Source organism: Brachyhypopomus gauderio, chromosome 21, assembly GCF_052324685.1.
Source record: "Brachyhypopomus gauderio isolate BG-103 chromosome 21, BGAUD_0.2, whole genome shotgun sequence".
Lineage (NCBI taxonomy): Eukaryota > Metazoa > Chordata > Actinopteri > Gymnotiformes > Hypopomidae > Brachyhypopomus > Brachyhypopomus gauderio.
Window position 1 is genome coordinate 4,959,318 of NC_135231.1, and position 19,060 is coordinate 4,978,377.

The following is a 19,060-nucleotide window of genomic DNA, read 5'->3' on the forward strand; positions in this document are numbered from 1 at the left end:
ACAGGACCCCAGATTGCAGTATAAAATCAGGTAAGCACATGTTCTGTGCATTAGTTTCAGATAAGTTAAATGCATACATATTAGAAAAACACTTTACCAAAAGATATGTTACTAGAAGCAGGGGTTTTCAACCAGTGGTCAAGCAATGCTTGTGGTCCACGACATGCTACCTAGGTCACTGAAAATACTTTTTGAAAATGATTTCATTTTATTTAAAAATGTAAACATTTTCATTTAGGGATGTGAATGAATAATGCAAATATTAAAAACAATATATAAACACACAAGCATTAAATCAACACACCCCCCACATCTTGTTGATAAATCAATTTTGTGGTAATAACCAGCTGTCTTTAGTTATCCTGCTTATTGCTAGGCAACTCATCAAGGAAATCATAATAAATAATATATAATTATAAATAACAAACAATAATTAATTTAAATGTATTAGCCATTATTGGCTGACATTCACAGACTGTGGGTCAGTTTGACGTTGTTACACGCACAAGTTTTTCTTTGGAAATGTTTATTTCAATGTCATATCCACATAGCAGTAATATTTCTTGCAGCTAAACATATTGTATAAAAATATTTAAAAACACTTGCATTTAAATGAGACCACCTTCACACCATTTTCAAGATCAATCAAATTATAATTTGTATCAAAATGTAATGACAAATACCAATAAAAAAAGAAAACAATTTGGTAACTTCTTGAATAATGTTATTCTAGATAAAGTTCAATGCTGACTAAAGATGAAGCTAAAAATGCATAATCCATAAAAATGCATTATATTCAAAATCCAGTATATCCTGATCATGAATTGGGACCATGCAAGATTTAATATGACCACAATTACTAAGATTTTCAGAAATGATAAACTTTATACTAAGAATTTCATATGTAGCTGCAGTGAGGTTATTTTAATCCATTTTAAAGTTAACCAATATAGTTTTCTCAAATACAGATGCAAAAGAGAAAAATGTTAATAAAATACAGCTGGATTTTAGGTACAAAAAGAAGATTAGCATGACTGCCTTGATCACCAATTTCTGCTGGGTTATTGTCAGTTGTATAAAGCACATTACAGACAGTTCTCGATTATAGCTCTTGAATGTTCGTTATCTGACATTAAAAAACTACAACATGTTCTTTAGGTTCTGATACATTAACTAACCTGTACAAAGCTTATCAGATATAGCATAGTATAGATAACACTTATGTCCAAATATTTTCTGGAGAACTTGGAAAGTTCACCAATATGTTACTGATAAACAAATTGCATTTTTACAAATAACGATTATTGTTGCTACCCAAAAATGCATGAAATGTTCCAATAATTTAATATTTAGTAATATATTCAGTGATACTAAGTGTAATCTTAATACATTATGAATATTGACTATAAATAAAGAATTACATTTAAAAATATTAATTTTGCTTAATTCATTTATGGCAATTCCATGTGACAGTGGAAACACACGACACATTAAGTAATCTTAATCTTAACCAATCTTACATTTTTATGTAAAGCAATTTTACACTCTTATCATAAATGTTCCTAATTTGACCTAATTCAGACTATGATAAGGCAAAAATGGAGGGGGGGGAGGGGGGTATAACAATTATACTTGCAATAGTCCTTTCATGATAAAGGTGTAAAATAGAACCAAAACTTTACAGACATTTTCTTTTCTTTCTTTACAGAAAATAGTTATCCATCATATGTTGCTTTATGCCTGAAAGGTCATATGTAATGGCTGAATTCATAAAAGAACACATTTACGCTTTTTCTTAGGCTCAGGGGGCTCCAGGGCAGCTAGAATGGCTTCATCAAATACATTCTTCAGCCCTTTCTGTAAAAACAAAGAGGGGTAAATGGGGGTTTGTTACTTCTGCATACAAAACAATATAAGCAAGGGTGCAGAATAAGACTTGCATCTAGTGTTTATTGTAAGAGCAATATTTTTACTTAATACCTAAAATCAATACCTTTAGAAAAAGACCATTTACTTGAAAAGTGAACAGTAGCCCTTGTCTGAGATGCAAAAAGGTATGGAAAGTCATGACACCAGCTGAAATCCATCAGTAATTATAAAGCAATCTTGCCACAGAGTCAATACTTTCTGAATACACTGTATTTTCATATCATGCTGATCACACATGCCATTAGCACTATATATGCAGGACTAGTCTGAAAAACAAGCTAAATGCCTTTTACTTTTCAAGCCTACTCACCTGTGTTAAGGCTGAACATTCCACATATTTCACTGCTTTCAGGTCCCTGGCCAGTTTCTCTGCTGTCTCTGGAGTGATGGGCTTTTGCTTGTTCTTGGCAAGCTTTTCAATTGTGGAGGGATCGTCTCTTAGGTCAATCTGTGTCCCAACCAACAGGAATGGAGTCTTTGGACAGTGATGGGTGATTTCCGGCACCCACTGCATACATGAGGAATATAAGGAAAGGAAATCATGTGAACGAACCTTTCTGTTGCCTGAAAGGTCTGAGCTGAGTGATCAAATATATTTTCTTCATCATGTCTTCAAAGATGCAGTTACTGAATTCAGAACTTACCTTTTCCTTGACATTTTCAAAAGATGAGGGCGAAACTACCGAGAAACAAACTAAGAAGACATCCGTTTGGGGGTAACTCAAGGGCCGCAACCGGTCATAATCTTCCTGACCTGAAATCAGATAAATATGCACACATCTGTGGCTAATGTGCCTACATATTAACCATTTATTGTGCTTATATATAATAGCAGTTTTTTTTTCTTTCTGCTTCTGTTATTTGGCATACGATGCTCTATCTACACTCGCCTTAATGAGAATCTTCATCTATGTTTGGGCAATATAACACCATACCTGCAGTGTCAAATAATCCAAGAGTGTAAGGTTCACCACCAATCATTACTGTTACAGCATAGTTATCGAACACCTGGAAAACAAAGCAAAATCAAAATATATTAATATATTAGTGTTATATAATAACACATTTCCCCTCTCATTTGACTACATGCAGATGGTAGCATATCGTAATTATCAAGATGAGCTTTTCTCATAAAGCCTTTAACACGGACAGTTTAACACGTATTACCTATAGATTCATCACTGATGGTTATATATATATATATATATATATATATATATATATATATATTAGGGATGCACCGAAAATTCGGCCACCGAAAATTTTCGGCCGAAATGGCTTAAATTTGCATTTTCGGTTTTCGGCCGAAATACTTTCATCACCGAAACAACACGGCCGAAAGAATGTGCTGTGATGACGCAAGCAAAAATCGCCACCTGCACGTGTTTATTTGGATAAAGCTAGCAAAAAAGTTTTCCAGTGATGGCGCCAAGGCAAAGGACATTACACCAAAAATTATGGAACTCGTTGCCTAGACGATCAGCCGTTCTCTGTCGTAGGGATTTCGTAGGCTAATAGAGCACATTGAGCCCCGTTATGTTTTGCCGAGCAGACGACATTTCTCAGAAGTGTGTTTACCTGAGCTGTTTAATGTTGTTGCAACTCACGTCACGTTTTTATGAGAGAATTTATATTTATCTTTCAGGCCAGTCAGTTATAATTAAATTTAACTCGTATAAAATACATATATTTATCCTCTCAGATAAAAACGGTCTGCAAGCGAGTTAAATTTAATTAGTGGTCGGCCGTTGTCAGCGTTATCGTCGTTAACGGCCCACCACTAATTTTATTTTATAATATGCATTACTGTAATGTCAGTGCTAAATAAATATTTTCAAATCAAATTTTGTAGTTTATTTATTCTTTGAATAGCAATGCCTTGATTTTTAGTGAGGTTAGCCATAAATCCAATGTTACTAATAATTGGCATAATGTATTTCGGTGTTTCGGTTTTCGGCTTTCGGCCTTGGTTTCCTAATTTTCGGTTTTCGGTTTCGGCTAAGAATTTTCATTTCGGTGCATCCCTAATATATATATATATATATATATATCAACTAAATACAGTTATGAAAAAGCCAGTGTACTCACTGTAGGTACATACTCCGAAGGAAACTTGTTTGTGGTGTATGAAATCAAAAGGCAGGTTTTACCCACAGCACCATCTCCAACTACTACACACTTAATTGTCTGCATCACTGCACCTCCGAAATGAACGCTGGTATCTACTGCAGAGCAAAAACAAATATTTACATTAGTAAGAGTTGTGAATAACATGACATATAATTTGGGAACAACTAAGCAGCAGTCAACTTTCTAAAGCATGAAGAAAGCGCTGGGACCATGACGCTGTGCTTGAGTTCAGAGAAAAAACATCTGGCAACCACATCTTTAAACGCGTGTGTGTGCACGACACATCTTTAATACATATAAAAACGTGTGAATGATCATTTATTATTCTGGGCGTGTATATTTCAGGTAACCAAAGCCGTTCACGCAGTCGCCGTTTATCGCTTTAACTCATCTTGACCGACAAATTCTGACCAGTCGCCATGCGATTGGTTTCACTGATAAACTGCAACCGTGTTCGCCACGAATATCCGACTAAAGCCCGCACTGCTGCTGGAGCGAAACACAACACCCCCGCCCTCCGTCACACTCGGAGCAATACTGCACTCTCACGTCACTCAAACAACATTAATTACATTAAATGTGATGTAATTCAACCACTGGTGTATTATTGTAGGGGAGAAAACACTATTAGGAGTCACAAACGGAGATAGTGTAGTGAGGACTGGCTAGCCGATATGAGGAGGCCAGCCGGGCAGTAACATCTTCACCATGTCGCGCTACTCTACGCTGTTAGCCCAACACAACACCCAGCTAGCATCATCACTTCGCCCCAATGACATCCGCTACATATGCTGCCTGGCTAACGGTCAGCGGGCCTTTATCTTTACCCAATTTACTCAATTTTATTTTAGCTGACGACGTTTATTCTGATTTAGCTTTAAAACCGATATTTATAAAACCGTGCAGTCATATGACGACCTATGAACATAAACGCTACAATATAGTGTGCGGCGCGTTTCACCGCTACCCGAGATACGCAGACAGGTAGTGGCCGGCCGGCCGAACAACTCTAATCACCGCCTGGTAACTAAGCAGGCTAGCGTTAGCATAGCTAACCTAGCTAGCTTATTTTTTTGTACGAGTATGTATGCTAGACCCCCGCAAATAAAAACCTTGGACTCCACTGGATTCCAAAGAAAATCAAATCACTACCTGAATTATTACTTAATATCGGTTAAACGTTTTTTTTACATTTTATATAAATCTCACCAATGTTGTTTCCACGTAACCGTGCACTGTGAACAGTAGACAGCTGTAAACCTACTGCGAAGACAGCAACCAACACATTTTTCCCCTATTTCTAAAATAAAAGTACCCCCTTAAATTGAGCGCCACTAACAAAAATACCAATTTATAGAAAAATATCCATCTTGTGGAGCATTTTGAATATCATGTTTATACAACACAAAAACATGGTGGCCTATTGGTGTCGATTTTAAATGGGAGTGCTGTAAAAGTTTGCCTTGAATAAAAAAAATCCACTTCAAATGGTTTGAAATAGCATTTTAGACTTTTTTAAAGCATGCTTATTAATAAATAACAGAGCACCACAATGCAGTCGACCACATTTTATTTTTCCTAAAACAAAGCCAAAACATTCAAATGCTCACAAGCCAAGGATCTCCCTCAATACAGTCACAAAGTGAGAGACAATGGAGGAACAGATGCGGGAGAAAATCAATCTGCAGCTCAAAGTTAAGCTGCTGGCGATTTCAGATGGACAGGCCCCAAATATCATCATTTTTCATGGAGAATGCATAAATATGGGGACTTAAGTGGTGGTACATTTGGATGATAAACACCATAACCCAATAATCCTGCAATATAAAATGTTGTACAAAACATTTCGCAATTGTATAAATGGAATATAAAAAATTGTTACAGTACACTTAACACCATTTGGCAAACCCAGAGCCGAAACAATTTATTCAAACTGTTTCCCCGCTTACTCTGCTCAGAAAACAAAAAAAAAAAACTACATCCAAAAAAAAAAAAACTCCAATTCATACATTATATTGAATTAGGTCTTAAATATTCAGCACCATTAGCTGATTATTCACTAATTGATTTCTATAGACATTTAAAAAGTATTTTAAAACAATTATTGAAAAAAAAAAATTTTTAAATCATTTTTGAAAACCAAAAGTAAAAAATCAATCAGTTCATATATCCCTGAGTGTCTTCCTGAGTTGTTCTTGTAAAGCTGCCCTCATTTTAAGGAGACTTCATTACAGGCAAAGTAATCCTTTAATGGAGCAAACAGATGCCTGATCACAGGGACACTCCAGGATTTGCCCAGCACCTTCTGCCTCTGCATACGGCCCATGTTCTTCACATCCGTGTAGTGCTTTGGAAAGCCAAAAATCCTGCCACAAGTGCAAGATCATAAGTCAGCACGCATTTAAAATTTAAGATATGGTTTACACATATGGCAAAAAGGACAAGTGACGACTAACTTTTCCAATTCAGTGATCCATAAACTGTCATCCGTTCCATTCATGGACACAGGGAAATGACGGTCATTGGTGCCCTGTTTGAGAGAGTTGGTGCGTGTAGTGATGGTCCGCACCTTGACAAACTATAATGAAATAGACAAGCGCAAATGAACATAAATTATTAGAATGACAGGCTTCCACAGTTTACATATACCAATGAACATTAACTTAAAAAAAACACTCACACAGAAACTGTTGGAGTTTAACCAACTAAAAGCAATAAGAAACTACAGAAATTTATCCTTTCAACTGATGATTTCATCAACAAAAACTAATATGGAATCTTTCTACAAGCTCATGTTCTGGTACAAAGCAACCCAACAAACCTTTGCTGTGCGGCCAGCTTCAAGGCATTCTTGGAGGGTCAGTTTGTCATTTTGAGAGGCAATAATGGGTCTGTACAGGAATAAAAATGTTATCAAATTCCTAGTGCACAAGCAGTGACAAATTCATCAACAGTTAAAACCTTAGCTCTCAAAGGGGGATAGATCTTAAAGAACATTGGTATAATTAACTCATAGTTCCCAGTCTGGCAACACTAGCTGACAAAGAACCCAAGACTAGTTAGAGTCTTTGTGTAGCTTGCAGGAAAGACTCACCTGTTCATGCCAGGTAGATTCCCCCAGAAGTAGCGTGCCCTGTGGGCTGGGCTCACTTTAATGGCATCAACAAGGACTGGGTTACACTTAACACACACACACACACACACAATCACACAAACACCACCAACCATGAAACATGTAGACTGTGGAGACGATTGTTTAATATTAACTGTAATGTCGGTAAATTGTGACTACAATTTATTGTGATACGTCACTAGGCTGTAGCATTTGAAATACAGCATAAGGTCATCATTACGGATGAGAAACGCCACACTGCAAATACAGACACACTGAACAGAGGAAATCCTGCAGGGCACAAAATGCCTCACCTCCAGATAGCGGCAAATGTTGGCTTTGTCCTTGGTGTTCATGAACACAACGTTCTCAAAGAGCCAGAAAAACGGCCGTGGGTCGTCCTCCTTCGGCTTCATGTCATTCAACAGGCGATAGTAGTCAAAGAAGAGCCGCCCTGTGCCCTCTGGATGGAGGAGCATGAGGAAGATGGGTGTCAAAGTGTGGTGAGTCACATCTTAAAGTGTGGTATTAATCCAGTGAAGTGGCTTACCAAACAAGCCTTTGCGTGCTGGATTAACTATCGACAAGTCATTGCATGGGCTTCCACCAATGAGAAGATCAAATGGACCCCACTCTTCAATCTGAATGACAAAGTTTTAAGAAGTTAAAAACTGATTTATATGTTCTTTTTGAAAGAGATTAGTAGTCAAGTAACCCAACACAGTCATTTCAGTTCTTTCTTTGGAAACACATTCCATTCCAAGTGTTTATAGATGGATTTTGGAACAATATCCTTCAAATAATATGCAAACTTCATTTACAACGCATACTTTGAAGAGAGTAACTGATGAAACAGAATAATGCAAAAGTACATGTTTTTTGGTGATGCGTCTGACATCACCCACAGGGGTGATTTTTCCATCATGGTTCACCACAGAGACCGTAATGGACTCTTCGTCTATTTCTGATGCAACATATTTTTCCACTTTAAAGCCCAGATCCTTCAGCACCAGGTATCCTAAAACAGACAAACAAACATGCTGGTCATAAAATTATAATATGAAAAAGATTAGTTATTTTGGTAATTCCTTTAAAAAAGTGAAACTTGTATATTATACTCATTCATTACACACATTCTGATATTTCAAGTAGGGATGCAAATTATCGATTAATTCATTAATCGTTAGTTGACTGATCTTATCGATCGACTTTCGATTAATCGATAAGCGGGGTTTTTCACCTGAATTTCAGTGTTTCAATAGGGCTTTTAAAAATATCAGCTAAATATACTGCTCAAAAAAATTAACGGAACACTAAAATAACACATCCTAGATCTCAATTAATAAAAATCTTTGAAATCAGTTGAAAATCTCTCATTTCTACCTGTTGTCTGTTCCATTTGCACAAGAGCAGTTGAAATTGATTCACAATCAGTGTTGCTTCCTATCTGAACACGAAGTGTGGATGACTTGGAGTTACATTGTGTTGTTTAAGTGTTCCCTTTATTTTTTTGAGCAGTGTAGTTAAAACACTTTGTTCAAAAAGTATATATTATATTATTATGATAATTATATTGTATTATATTATATATTGCTCAAGTAATTATGCATGAGGAAATTTTTATGGTATAACAAAATACATTCTTTCATTTTAAAAAAGGAATAAATTAAGGACTGGCTCAGTTCAATTTGAAACATTAGACATAAAAAAAAATGTTTAAAAAAAAGAAGAAATTAAATAGAGAGCCAAACAGAATATTATTGAGCCCATGTTTGGACAATGTTTCTAGCTTTGTAGTGAACACATGCTGTAACGCGACCGGAGATTGCCCAAGTTTCCACAACATCATTGAGCTTGTCAGTTAAACTGTCAGCGGTGTGTGTATCCGACATGTTCGTCGTAATCAGCACTGCAGATTTTAGCTGCCAGTTCTCGTCAGTGTAGTGGCACGTCACAGTAATGTAACTTTCTGTTGTTAGAGCCGTCCAACAATCTGTTGTAAGGGCTACAGTAGTAGCAGTAGATAGCTTTGTTTTTAGCTCACTCGTATTTTTTTGTAGCGAGCTTCGAAAACGCTCGCCTTCCCAGTGTAGCTGTGATTTTAGGTTGACCAGGTGCACTGGTGATATGCAGGACAGCTGCATGCATGGTGTTCAAATGATAATTGAGTGAGCTAGTGGAACTGTTGTACTTCAATACCGCATTACACAGAGAACATTTGACTTCTTAGCCTAAATTAACAATGTTGAAATTGTAGCGACTACTACTCCTCGCAGCGAATTCCCTAACAGACAGGCACTTGGCCCTTTAAGTGACACTGGGAGAGCGGCGCCTGCGCGCGCCAGGGGAGGGGAAGAGAACAGTGCTGTTGTTTGAGTTGCGTGGAAAATAAAGTTTCCCTCCTCGGGATTTTCTGGATTACGCAGTTTCTGCCTCGTTTCCCGAACACGCTTCAAAATGGTCCCACACCGCACGTCTTTTCGCCCGCTTCATTTTGTTTTCCACTCTGGTCTTTCGCGACACGTGTTCGCCTCTCGTTCTTACGCTCTGTTCAAGTTAATACAGGAGCGCTCTCTAATGATTAATCGTGATTAATACATTTTGATCGAGTAACGTCTTAATCGACAATTAATCGAAAGTCGATTAATCATTTGCATCCCTAATTTCAAGTGTTTATTTTTTTATTTGATGATTATTTAAAAGAAGTGTTTAAAAGAAACACTTGAAATATCAATCTGTGTGTAATGAATGAGTATAATATACAAGTTTCACTTACTGAATGGGATTACTATAAATCAACTTTTTCATATTTTTTTTTATGACCAGCCCCTGTACACAAATAATTCACAATTTCACACACAATACACATATCCAGGTGAGAAAATTTGTAGACACTGACATTTTACAACAAACATAAATAAAGCATTGTTCTCCTCACATACCTGTGCCTATACCATCGAATAAAGACAGGACCCTGATGGGCCGCCGCAGGTTGGCAGGGATTGCGGGGTAAACACGATGAGGTTCCTGTGCAGGATAAAGAGGAATGACATGAACCAAGTGATTCTGCACAGACTAGTAGTAATCTGACCATTTCAATTTAAAAAATATATATTTTTTAAATATAGACAAGGTATACATGAACTTTTTATTTTAAAAATCAAGTTTAACAGAGGAGGAGAGCCAAGAAAAAAAGTCACTCACAAATTCCATGGCACTGTTGTTGGCAAAGAACTCTTGCACACGGATACTCCAGTCCTGTCTGGGCTTCAGAACCCCTGAGCTGCTCTCGGGGGCACACAGATAACAGATCCACGGGTCGATGTTCTTCAGCTGGTTAAAAATGCCCTTAGCGACCAGGATATCCAGACAGTCCACACAGTAGGAGCTATATAAAAGGGACACGGTAGGTTCAGTATTGGGTTGGTGCGAGTTACTTGACAACAATGGCAAAATTATTGGGGCAACATGCAACAGTCATAATAAGTCATAAATGTCCCTTGGCCTACATACATTGGTATGATGGTTTATAATAAGCAGAACCAAGAGGTCAATAGAGGCCAGAAAACTTGGAACTCACCGACAACAGCTGTCATTTCCACACAGAATGACTTCCAGTCCAGCACAGCATACAGTGCAATAGGACTGATACCCATCCTCGTCGTACCGATACAGAGTCTCTGTGAAGTTATCCTACAAAATATACCACCACATACAAAGAATAATTATCAACTGGTGTCAGTATAACTTGTATATTGCCACTGAGGTTCAGTCCTGCTTGAGGAGACATGATCACAATTTTAGCAATGTATGCATTTTGCAATTAGCTCTGTTGGAATTGCACAGTCAAAAACTATTATGGTCAAAACCTTAATAACATTTAGAACATAGCACTTCCAGTAAATTTACAAAATCTGGTTTCTCTGCTGCACCAAGCATGAAATGCTACAAAGAGCTTTGAGAATGAATGTTGGTGTCACAATACCTTGCATTTTAAGCACAGGCTCCCTTCAAACAGTGGATGGAAGATCTCAACACATGCAACCCCGCATGACAGGCAGAAATCTGGTGAACAGGATTCCCAGGAAAATTAGAAACAGTTACAGAACTAAAACACTCAAAGACAGAAGATACCCCATTTCGCACCTTCAATGTTTCTCCCTTTGGTCAAAACCTCCTTCACCATTTGATCTGTACGGAACAAGCAACAAAGCTCTGTAAACTCAAGACAATAAACCACTTTGTAATGCTTGAAGCATAACTGGGACGGCATACGTACTCCTGCAAAAAATTCTCCCTGCTTCAAAAGCTGGGATTTTGTTTTGCTCCTTGTTTTGCTCTTTATTCCTGCTGCCATACAATTGTTTTGTGGGTGCGGTGTGATTGACAGGCAGAGGCGGCTTCCTCCCAGGCTGTGAGGTGGACGGTTTCCAGTTTAGAAACGGAAGCCTTTTGGTAACAGACCTATTCTTTAGGTCCAACCTGCCATTCTTCATGTCCAGAGACTCCAGAGAGAGTTTGTTCAAGCACACAGAAACCTCTCTCAGATGGAATGGATTCTCTGAATTCTTTATACTTTCAATTGTCTCACGAACAAGTGTTTGATCCACTTTCACCCTCTCTTGCAAGCTCCACTTGAAAATTTTAAGGCATTCTGAAAATGGCAAAGACAAAATATATTAGACAGAAACATCAAACTTTTTCATTTAGCTGTCAATTTGCTCAAAACAACACGTATCCCCCCCATGTAACAGCCTGAGCAGGTTAGAGTACTGGTTTCTAGCTAATGAGGTGGCGAACCGTCTTCCTTGGATCGGGGCTTAAGACCGTTGGGTCCAGAGGGTTTAAATCCCCCAAAAGCCCAGTCCAGCATCGCCCTGAGATGCTCCTCCTTAGAGTCCGACTCCAGAGAAAAGACCTTCTCTGCACGGTCAGCTGCCACCTGCACGTGTACCACAACATGATCAGCAGGGCGAGAAAAACGACGCCCCTTGTATGAAGCATTTCATATGTATTCATATGAATGTATTCATGCGTTTAGTAGGACTCTACAATATCCTGACCACAATGGTACTGAAAATCGATGGCTTCTGATCAACATGTTTACCTCGATGGAGAAGACATACAGCTAATATTCTCATTTAATGGAATTAGTATCCAGTAAATATAAGCGTTTAAATGTCAATCACCCAAAATTTTCACATCGGTACATGACCAAGTTGAGGGTCTGTAAGGCTCACTGTGGAATCTGACCTGCAGGGAATGGAAGATGCTGTCCTTGTACGTGGTGACAGTAGCAAAGGAATTCGGACAGAAGCACTGTGCGAATGCAGAGAAAGGGCGGAGGCCGTCCTTATGAACCTGTGACCACAGCAGAGATAGACATCACCGTCAGGCTGCTACGAGGCCTGGCACTGCGCACACACAACCTCCACTTTTCATTTCTGTGTTTATTACCTTGGAGACCATGCGGTCGCCGAACCACACCACTTCACACATGGAAACGCATCTCTTGTCCTCGGGCTGCTGCACCAGGCCAGGCCAAATAGCGAAACCTTCCACGTGGCCCCATATCATCTCCCCTGCTGCAAACGCTTTACTGTCCTGCAGATGGAGACAGTGTCATGGAACAGTAGTTAATAAATGGAATAGTAGATTGATTGGAGTTACATTGCATAGCAAACCAATCTGAATCCAATTTGCAATTATTTGCTCTTACTGGCTTACCTGGGATGAGTTATCCATGGCTGGTTTGTTGGGTGTCGAGGTGATGTTCTCTTTCACACACTGAAGAGGAAATCACAAGTCACCATCTGATGTAAAAAATATTTAACTTCTAAGTGAACAACACAATGACAGTTTGAGGAAAAAATGAGAAAAGACACCTCTGGATATAAAGTATCAGTCCATATGACATCATCATCATCCTCTTCTTCCTCATCATCTAGAACTATTGGTTCATAGTTCTTTACATTTCCTGGGGACAAATTACATATACGTCACCAATACTGGCAAAATGTGTCAATAAAATGATTCAGAAAACAGCACCATATTACTAAACCTTGGTTTGCCCTTTTCTCCTCCATGTTTTGAGCAGAAGCTGTGCTGTTTGTTTCCATAGGTTGAACATCCTCCACTTCAGTCAGATCAATGACATCTGAGAATCACAATGTGCCTCTATTTAATTCATGGGGTATAAAATGACAGTTCCAAAGAGTTTAAAGACACAAACGAAAGGGCAGGTGCACTATTTATTGCCCCCACAGCCCCCCCCCCCCCCCCCCCCCCCGGCAGCCAGCTAGCTCACCCAATTCTCCCCAGCCTATTGTGGATAACGAAAGCATTTACTGGACCAGAAACACACTGTGATGTGGACGTGACCCCTACCAGATGATGCACTCCCTTGGGTCTCTGGGCTGAGTGGTTGTGATGGAGCACTCTTATAGGAGCTGCTGTCTGTGACGTCATCGTCTTGCACCCTGCCCTTGTCCACCGAGATCTCCATTTCCTTGTCTTCCAGACCGACGTCCATCTTGTTCTTACAGACGTTCTCAAACACCTGAGAACAGAGCAACATGGACCTAGGCAATAACTTTAGAGTTCACATTGTGACATTTTCAGCTTGTAAATTAGCAAGTAGGTCTACATTAAAAAATAGATTTTCTTTTCTGAATCAAGGTTATGTGGTGCACAGAAGTTTAATCTTGTGGCAGCTACTCACTTGTGCAAAAACTCTTTCCATGCTCAGTGTCTTGGGCATGGCCAACAGGCTTAGGATCAGTTTTCGAAAAATGGACGTCTTTCCCATTATCCTTAGCTCTTCCCTCCAGTACTGCTCCACTGACTGGTCAGCTGGGCCAATGTCCAGGCAGTCTCGCTCAGCCAGCTGGTACTCCAAAAACTCATCTGTCAACAAGGTAACATCCTCTGCGCTTGGGCAAAGCCCTAAGTGGACCCCTAACTCGCTCACATTCTTACCAGTCACCTCCATCTTTCCTTCTGGGCTCAAAATCACAGCGATGTTTCTCGAGGTGGAGTCAGAGAAGGGCAAACATTTGACAATGCTTGAAATGACTGCCATGTAGAACGAGACGACTCCGTCGTAGAAGAGCTCGTGCTGGTTGCTGAGCTCTGCATCTTCCTCTAAAAGGTAGTTAGCCACCAGCTCACCAACCTTGATCTCCGCTCTGGGAAGATGGTCCATCTTGCCCTTCCTGGGTGAGCAATTAGCTCTTCTAAGGGAATGTTCCACAGCGGCTGGCTTGAGGAAGCTGGATGCATAGAGTTGAACTAAAGCGGTGGCATCTTGTATGACTTTTGTCACATCTTCGTCATGATCTAAAATCCCCTGAAACTCACAGAGAGGCTGTAGGGCATGGCTCAGAAATAAGAAGCTCAATCTTAAAGACTGATTGTTAAGGAGAGAACGGATCTGTTTAGTTGTAACCGTAGCGTCATTAGAACTAAAGTACTGCACTAGGTCTGACCAAGCTATGGTCATTTCATGGATTGCTGTCTTGAGGAGGCGACACTGTGATGTCAAGTGTGCGTTGAAGTTTGGGCTCTCCATACTGCTGAGCTGTTCTCGTAGAGAAACTGGGAGACAGGAAAAGTGTTGGTGGACTTCCTTGACTAGTGTCTGAATCTCCTCAGACAACTGCATGGCCATAATGCCACAGTGACATGCTTGTTTGGCAATAACCGAAAGGTCAGAAAGAAACACTGTTCCAGGATTCAGGAGCCTTAAGTCTGAAATATGCTGAGCAGGCTCTCTTGAACTGGAATAAAATACTGCCAGATTCACTAAAGGGATCTCAAATTTTTTCAGTGTCTTCACAAGGCCGTTCCATAAAGTTGCATCCGTTTCCTCTAATGACTGAAAGACATCAAGCAGTCTGACTCTTCTCTCTCCAGCAGCCTGGTCAAAATACCCTACGAGAACTGCACTAGCCTTCTCTCCTGCAAGCTCCAGTCCATGGTACAAATACAGAGAGTAAGGGGCCTGGCTACAAGCAGCTGTAATGTCATTTGGGTATTTGGAGCCCAGCACTAGTCTGGCTCTGCTGTATGTAATGGGTGATTTAGGGCTGACTGAAACAGAGGACCAGTGCTGACTGATAAAACGCAGTGTGGCCCAGCTGCAGGGGAGAGAATCCACCATTTCAGCCCCCGTCTTCATGTCTCCTTTCTCCCTCGTCCAGTCGGGACAGACAGTATCTACAGTCTGACCAAGGCTTCCACCATCGTTCTCTCTTCCAGCTACAGAAAAGTAAAACAAACAAAAAAATTGAGAAACCAACAAGCTAAACATACTAAATTTTCATAGGATCGTATGAAAGTAAAAATCAGATTTAAAAACAACAAAAAAAATCCTTACAGAAATCCAGCTGCTGAGGAACACTTGGTTTAACAGGAATAAAGGGTTCCATGTGCTGTCCACCGCGAGCCTCCACAGCATCGTACTTCTGTCCCGCAAAATTGCGATCAAAAAACACTTTGAACCACAACAGGAGTTTGTATGCCTCTGTGATGTTGCAGCTAACCAACTCATCAGGCCGCAGAGGCTGTAGAAAAGAAACCAGAGAAAAAAAGTCACAATCCCAATTGTAAAAAAAACCCCAATACAAACTAAAATGTCCTGAGCTGGATTGCATGTTAATATAGAAAATAGATTATTTCCCTGTTAATATAAACGATTTTATTCTATGATTTTCTCTGGGATCTAACATTTGGGACCAGTGGGCCAAACAGAACAGAGGCTGAGCGCTGCACAATTCATTAAAAAGTACAAATCAAAATTAAGCACTACCTGCATTATGACGCAAAAAAAAAGGAAAAAAAAAAAAAGAAGTGTCTTCTCTCATGTCATTGCATTTGTAACTAAGTGTTGCTGTTCTGGGATGAGCTATTTCATAATATCTGTATTGCACTATAAAGACAAAAATAATTAGTTTAGTTTTCCTCTGGGGAAACACTACAGTCCTAAAGCATATTCACATAAAATCCAACTATTAAACACGACTATAACCCACTCTGCCAACAGATGTCTTCCTGAAGGCACTTTCCAGTAGCTCGTAATTATTAAGAATCTCCGTTTCATTTCCAGGTCTGAACTTTACTTTCTTTAAGTCAATACAGCCAGGGATAAGCAAGTCCATCAGTTGACAGTAGGCTGCACCTGAAAAACACAAATGTCAGCATACACACAGCAAATTGATGGAAGTGCATAAAAAGATCTTTGATGAGACATTTCACCCAAGTCTGCCATCTACGTCTGCCCAGAAATATTAAGTGAGAAGTGAAGGCCATACGTGGGAGAAGACCGGAATCAGGAGCATTTTAAACATGTGTAAATGTCAAATAAATACCTGAGCATGTTTGCTCCACTCTGTGGAAATTAGATAGCAACGTGCCATTGAGCCATGTCAGAAGTTCAGATTCACTATACTTCTGAGTTGATTCATAACCAACTTTCACATTCACCACCATCTTCCCATAACCTGAGGGAAATTAATAGAATTAGTAGAAGCAAAAACCGCCCATAGCATAGGGAACATAAAGCACAATACAAGCACATTCACCAGCATCTTAGTGTTATCGTAAATAAATCTGGTATCACATAAATAAATCACATAAATCTGGTATCGGAATGAAAGCAATAAGTGGAATTACAGATGCAGCTATATCAGTAATAACTACATACACGAATTACGTATCATTTCCTAATCATGCTATAACAAGCATGTAAACAAACAGGTACTCACATTCGTAGCTCGGGGCGTAACTTGTTTGATTTAGCTAGTAAGCTACACATAACGTATAAGCAGCTATCCCGCGCTAGCTGCCCATAATGAACTGTTGTGTATTAGTATGGTACTAATGCAAGGTCACGCGCCGGGGATTCTTCTCATATCGGATAAGAAACCAAAACACGTGCGACTCTGCGCGAGCGGCTGTTGGCGCCGAGAGCTCGAAGGAGGAACGCTGGTCAGTCCAATCAATGAGAGGCGCAAGAACCCGGATGAGCACGCGACCGATTCTCTGTGCATTGTGGGATATGTGGTAGGAAACTAAGTGGAGCCTTACACTTTAAAAGTGAACATATCTGTGTTGTTTTGGTTAATTAAGTTATATGCTACTAACTAAAAGCGGAAAGTGTTAAACGCGAAGATGTTTTTCACATAAACGTTACCTTTAGCTCGTAACTTCTCTCAATATGATTACAATGGCTTTGTTCTCGAACTAGCTTAGCTAGCAGGTTAGCCAAGTTGGTTAGCTAGCATGCGTGTCCCTGTTTTAACTTTAATTTCACAAATTGTGCGCTCAACCAAGGAAATGTAAAATTGCAGAATCCATGCAAAAATGTAAAATCAGTTTAAGATACAAAATGTTCAATGTTACACAAAATGCTACATAATTAACAGGTTTTCAACTTTATTGTAGATCTTATCTAACGTTATATCTAGACTTAAAAACCGACCCCGTAACTTTTTAATAAAGCCAGTTATGTAGCTAGCTGCTCCGATTAGCTACGGCTAGCTAGCGATCACAGCTACCTACGTGAACACTATTAACACTTCTTGCGTGTTGTGCTTTGCGTAGCTGTACGTAACTGACTAAATACACGTGTTTTCGAATACCAGCAATGCATGTAACCGCCTCCCCGTCTTTGTCGACCTCTACAGGTGTCTGTTTTCTGCTGTATGTACTAACCACCCATCGAAAAACCACCAGCTAGATAACGCGAACGTTTTTTTTCAAAATAGATTCATTTCGTGACTTACCAGCACGCCAAGACCTGCACGTCTGTGTCGAGGCTCCGCGCACGGCCCGCCCCCTGACGTGCGCGCGACTCCGCCCCCTCTGCTGATTGGTCGACGTTAGCGTGGCGCGTAAACTCGATCAAGCCTTCGTGGAGCGCGAGCTCGAAACAAAACGACGGTTTAATAAATTTCGTGTCTTACGGATTGTCGCGCTTTCCAAGAGTTCCGGCGTACACACTTCACTTAACTACAGCAACAATGTGCTTATCTTATAATGATTGTTGTTTGAAACAAAGTTCTACACTCCCCTCGTCGCTGAACATTCAAATCTGAATATATCTTCAATCCCAAATTAGCATTTCAGTTAAATATGCTTATTAAGGTTAGCTGAGGAACATTCACTGCAGTGATAAGCCGGCTGAATCAGGTTAACCTATTTCCCTCAACATAGCTAGCCAGCTGAACTAGTTAATACCATTCTGTCGGGTACAGCGTATCATAGAGAGCTTTCGACCATTTTCCCGTTAGTCACATACTTCTGAAACGATAGTCAGCATGCTATGTGTAATAATTACAAACATTGTCTGTGCGAATACATCTGGAATTGGCATACTGTACGGTACAACTAATGCACTTTAAGGTAGTACAAGTATGTTCTTTGTACAACCATGCAAGTCTTCAAAAGGGAAGGAACATAAAACACTCGTGCAAACATGTAGCCTCCGTTTTTGGTGCCTGAGAAAATACTGCGTTTATGGGACAACATCTCGGTTTTGTTTTCACATTGGCCTCCGGTCGGTCATTTTATGAGACACTCCTCGGTGCCCCAGTGCCTGCATGCCTCCGGTTGGGTAATGGTGCGTGTGCGTTAGCGAGATGAGGGACGTGAACACGTACTCCCTCTTCAGCCCGTCAAACAAAGCCAAATAAAAAGGCCGACTTGCTTCATAATGTAAACTAAATTTTGGCAGTGATGGATACAAAATAACCGCAAATGCGGATACGGCAATGATATATTCGTTTCCCCGAGTCATCGTGACGTTTAAAACGGGACAAATGTTTAAATCTTATTGTTGACGTTTATCACGTAAAATGACCGCTATCTCGTCTAGACGAATCGCGTTGG

At 39.8% G+C, this 19,060-nt stretch overlaps 2 protein-coding genes across 5 annotated transcripts; both read right to left on the bottom strand.

Annotated features, from left to right (window-relative positions):
- Positions 1–499: 499 nt before the first annotated feature.
- On the bottom strand, positions 500–5,275 carry cdc42l2 (cell division cycle 42 like 2). The gene is made up of 6 exons (XM_076984141.1): positions 5,269–5,275; positions 4,018–4,154; positions 2,865–2,937; positions 2,574–2,683; positions 2,240–2,437; positions 500–1,857 (listed from the first exon to the last, which is right to left on the bottom strand). Exons 2-6 carry the CDS (start codon positions 4,120–4,122, stop codon positions 1,768–1,770), a joined length of 576 nt encoding a protein of 191 aa, XP_076840256.1. The 5' UTR covers positions 4,123–4,154; positions 5,269–5,275; the 3' UTR covers positions 500–1,767.
- Positions 5,276–5,612: 337 nt separating this feature from the next.
- LOC143485023 (uncharacterized) lies at positions 5,613–18,413 on the bottom strand. Of its 4 annotated transcripts, XM_076984147.1 has the most exons (26): positions 16,936–17,909; positions 16,540–16,671; positions 16,204–16,349; positions 15,549–15,735; positions 14,150–15,430; positions 13,893–14,077; positions 13,559–13,730; positions 13,233–13,328; positions 13,057–13,148; positions 12,899–12,958; positions 12,629–12,775; positions 12,425–12,532; positions 11,972–12,113; positions 11,451–11,825; positions 11,318–11,362; positions 11,157–11,236; positions 10,752–10,864; positions 10,376–10,559; positions 10,114–10,198; positions 8,044–8,189; positions 7,722–7,812; positions 7,486–7,634; positions 7,154–7,239; positions 6,881–6,950; positions 6,516–6,637; positions 5,613–6,425 (listed from the first exon to the last, which is right to left on the bottom strand). In XM_076984147.1, the coding sequence occupies exons 2-26, from the start codon at positions 16,658–16,660 to the stop codon at positions 6,269–6,271; spliced, it is 4,440 nt and encodes a 1,479-aa protein (XP_076840262.1). In that variant the 5' UTR covers positions 16,661–16,671; positions 16,936–17,909; the 3' UTR covers positions 5,613–6,268. The 4 variants fall into 4 exon arrangements, 3 of the variants coding, with proteins under 3 accessions (XP_076840262.1, XP_076840261.1, XP_076840260.1); XM_076984146.1 differs by lacking the exon at positions 16,936–17,909 and adding an exon at positions 17,956–18,413 and having other exon boundaries at positions 13,893–15,430; XM_076984145.1 differs by having other exon boundaries at positions 13,893–15,430.
- Between the last annotated feature and the right edge of the window lie 647 nt (positions 18,414–19,060).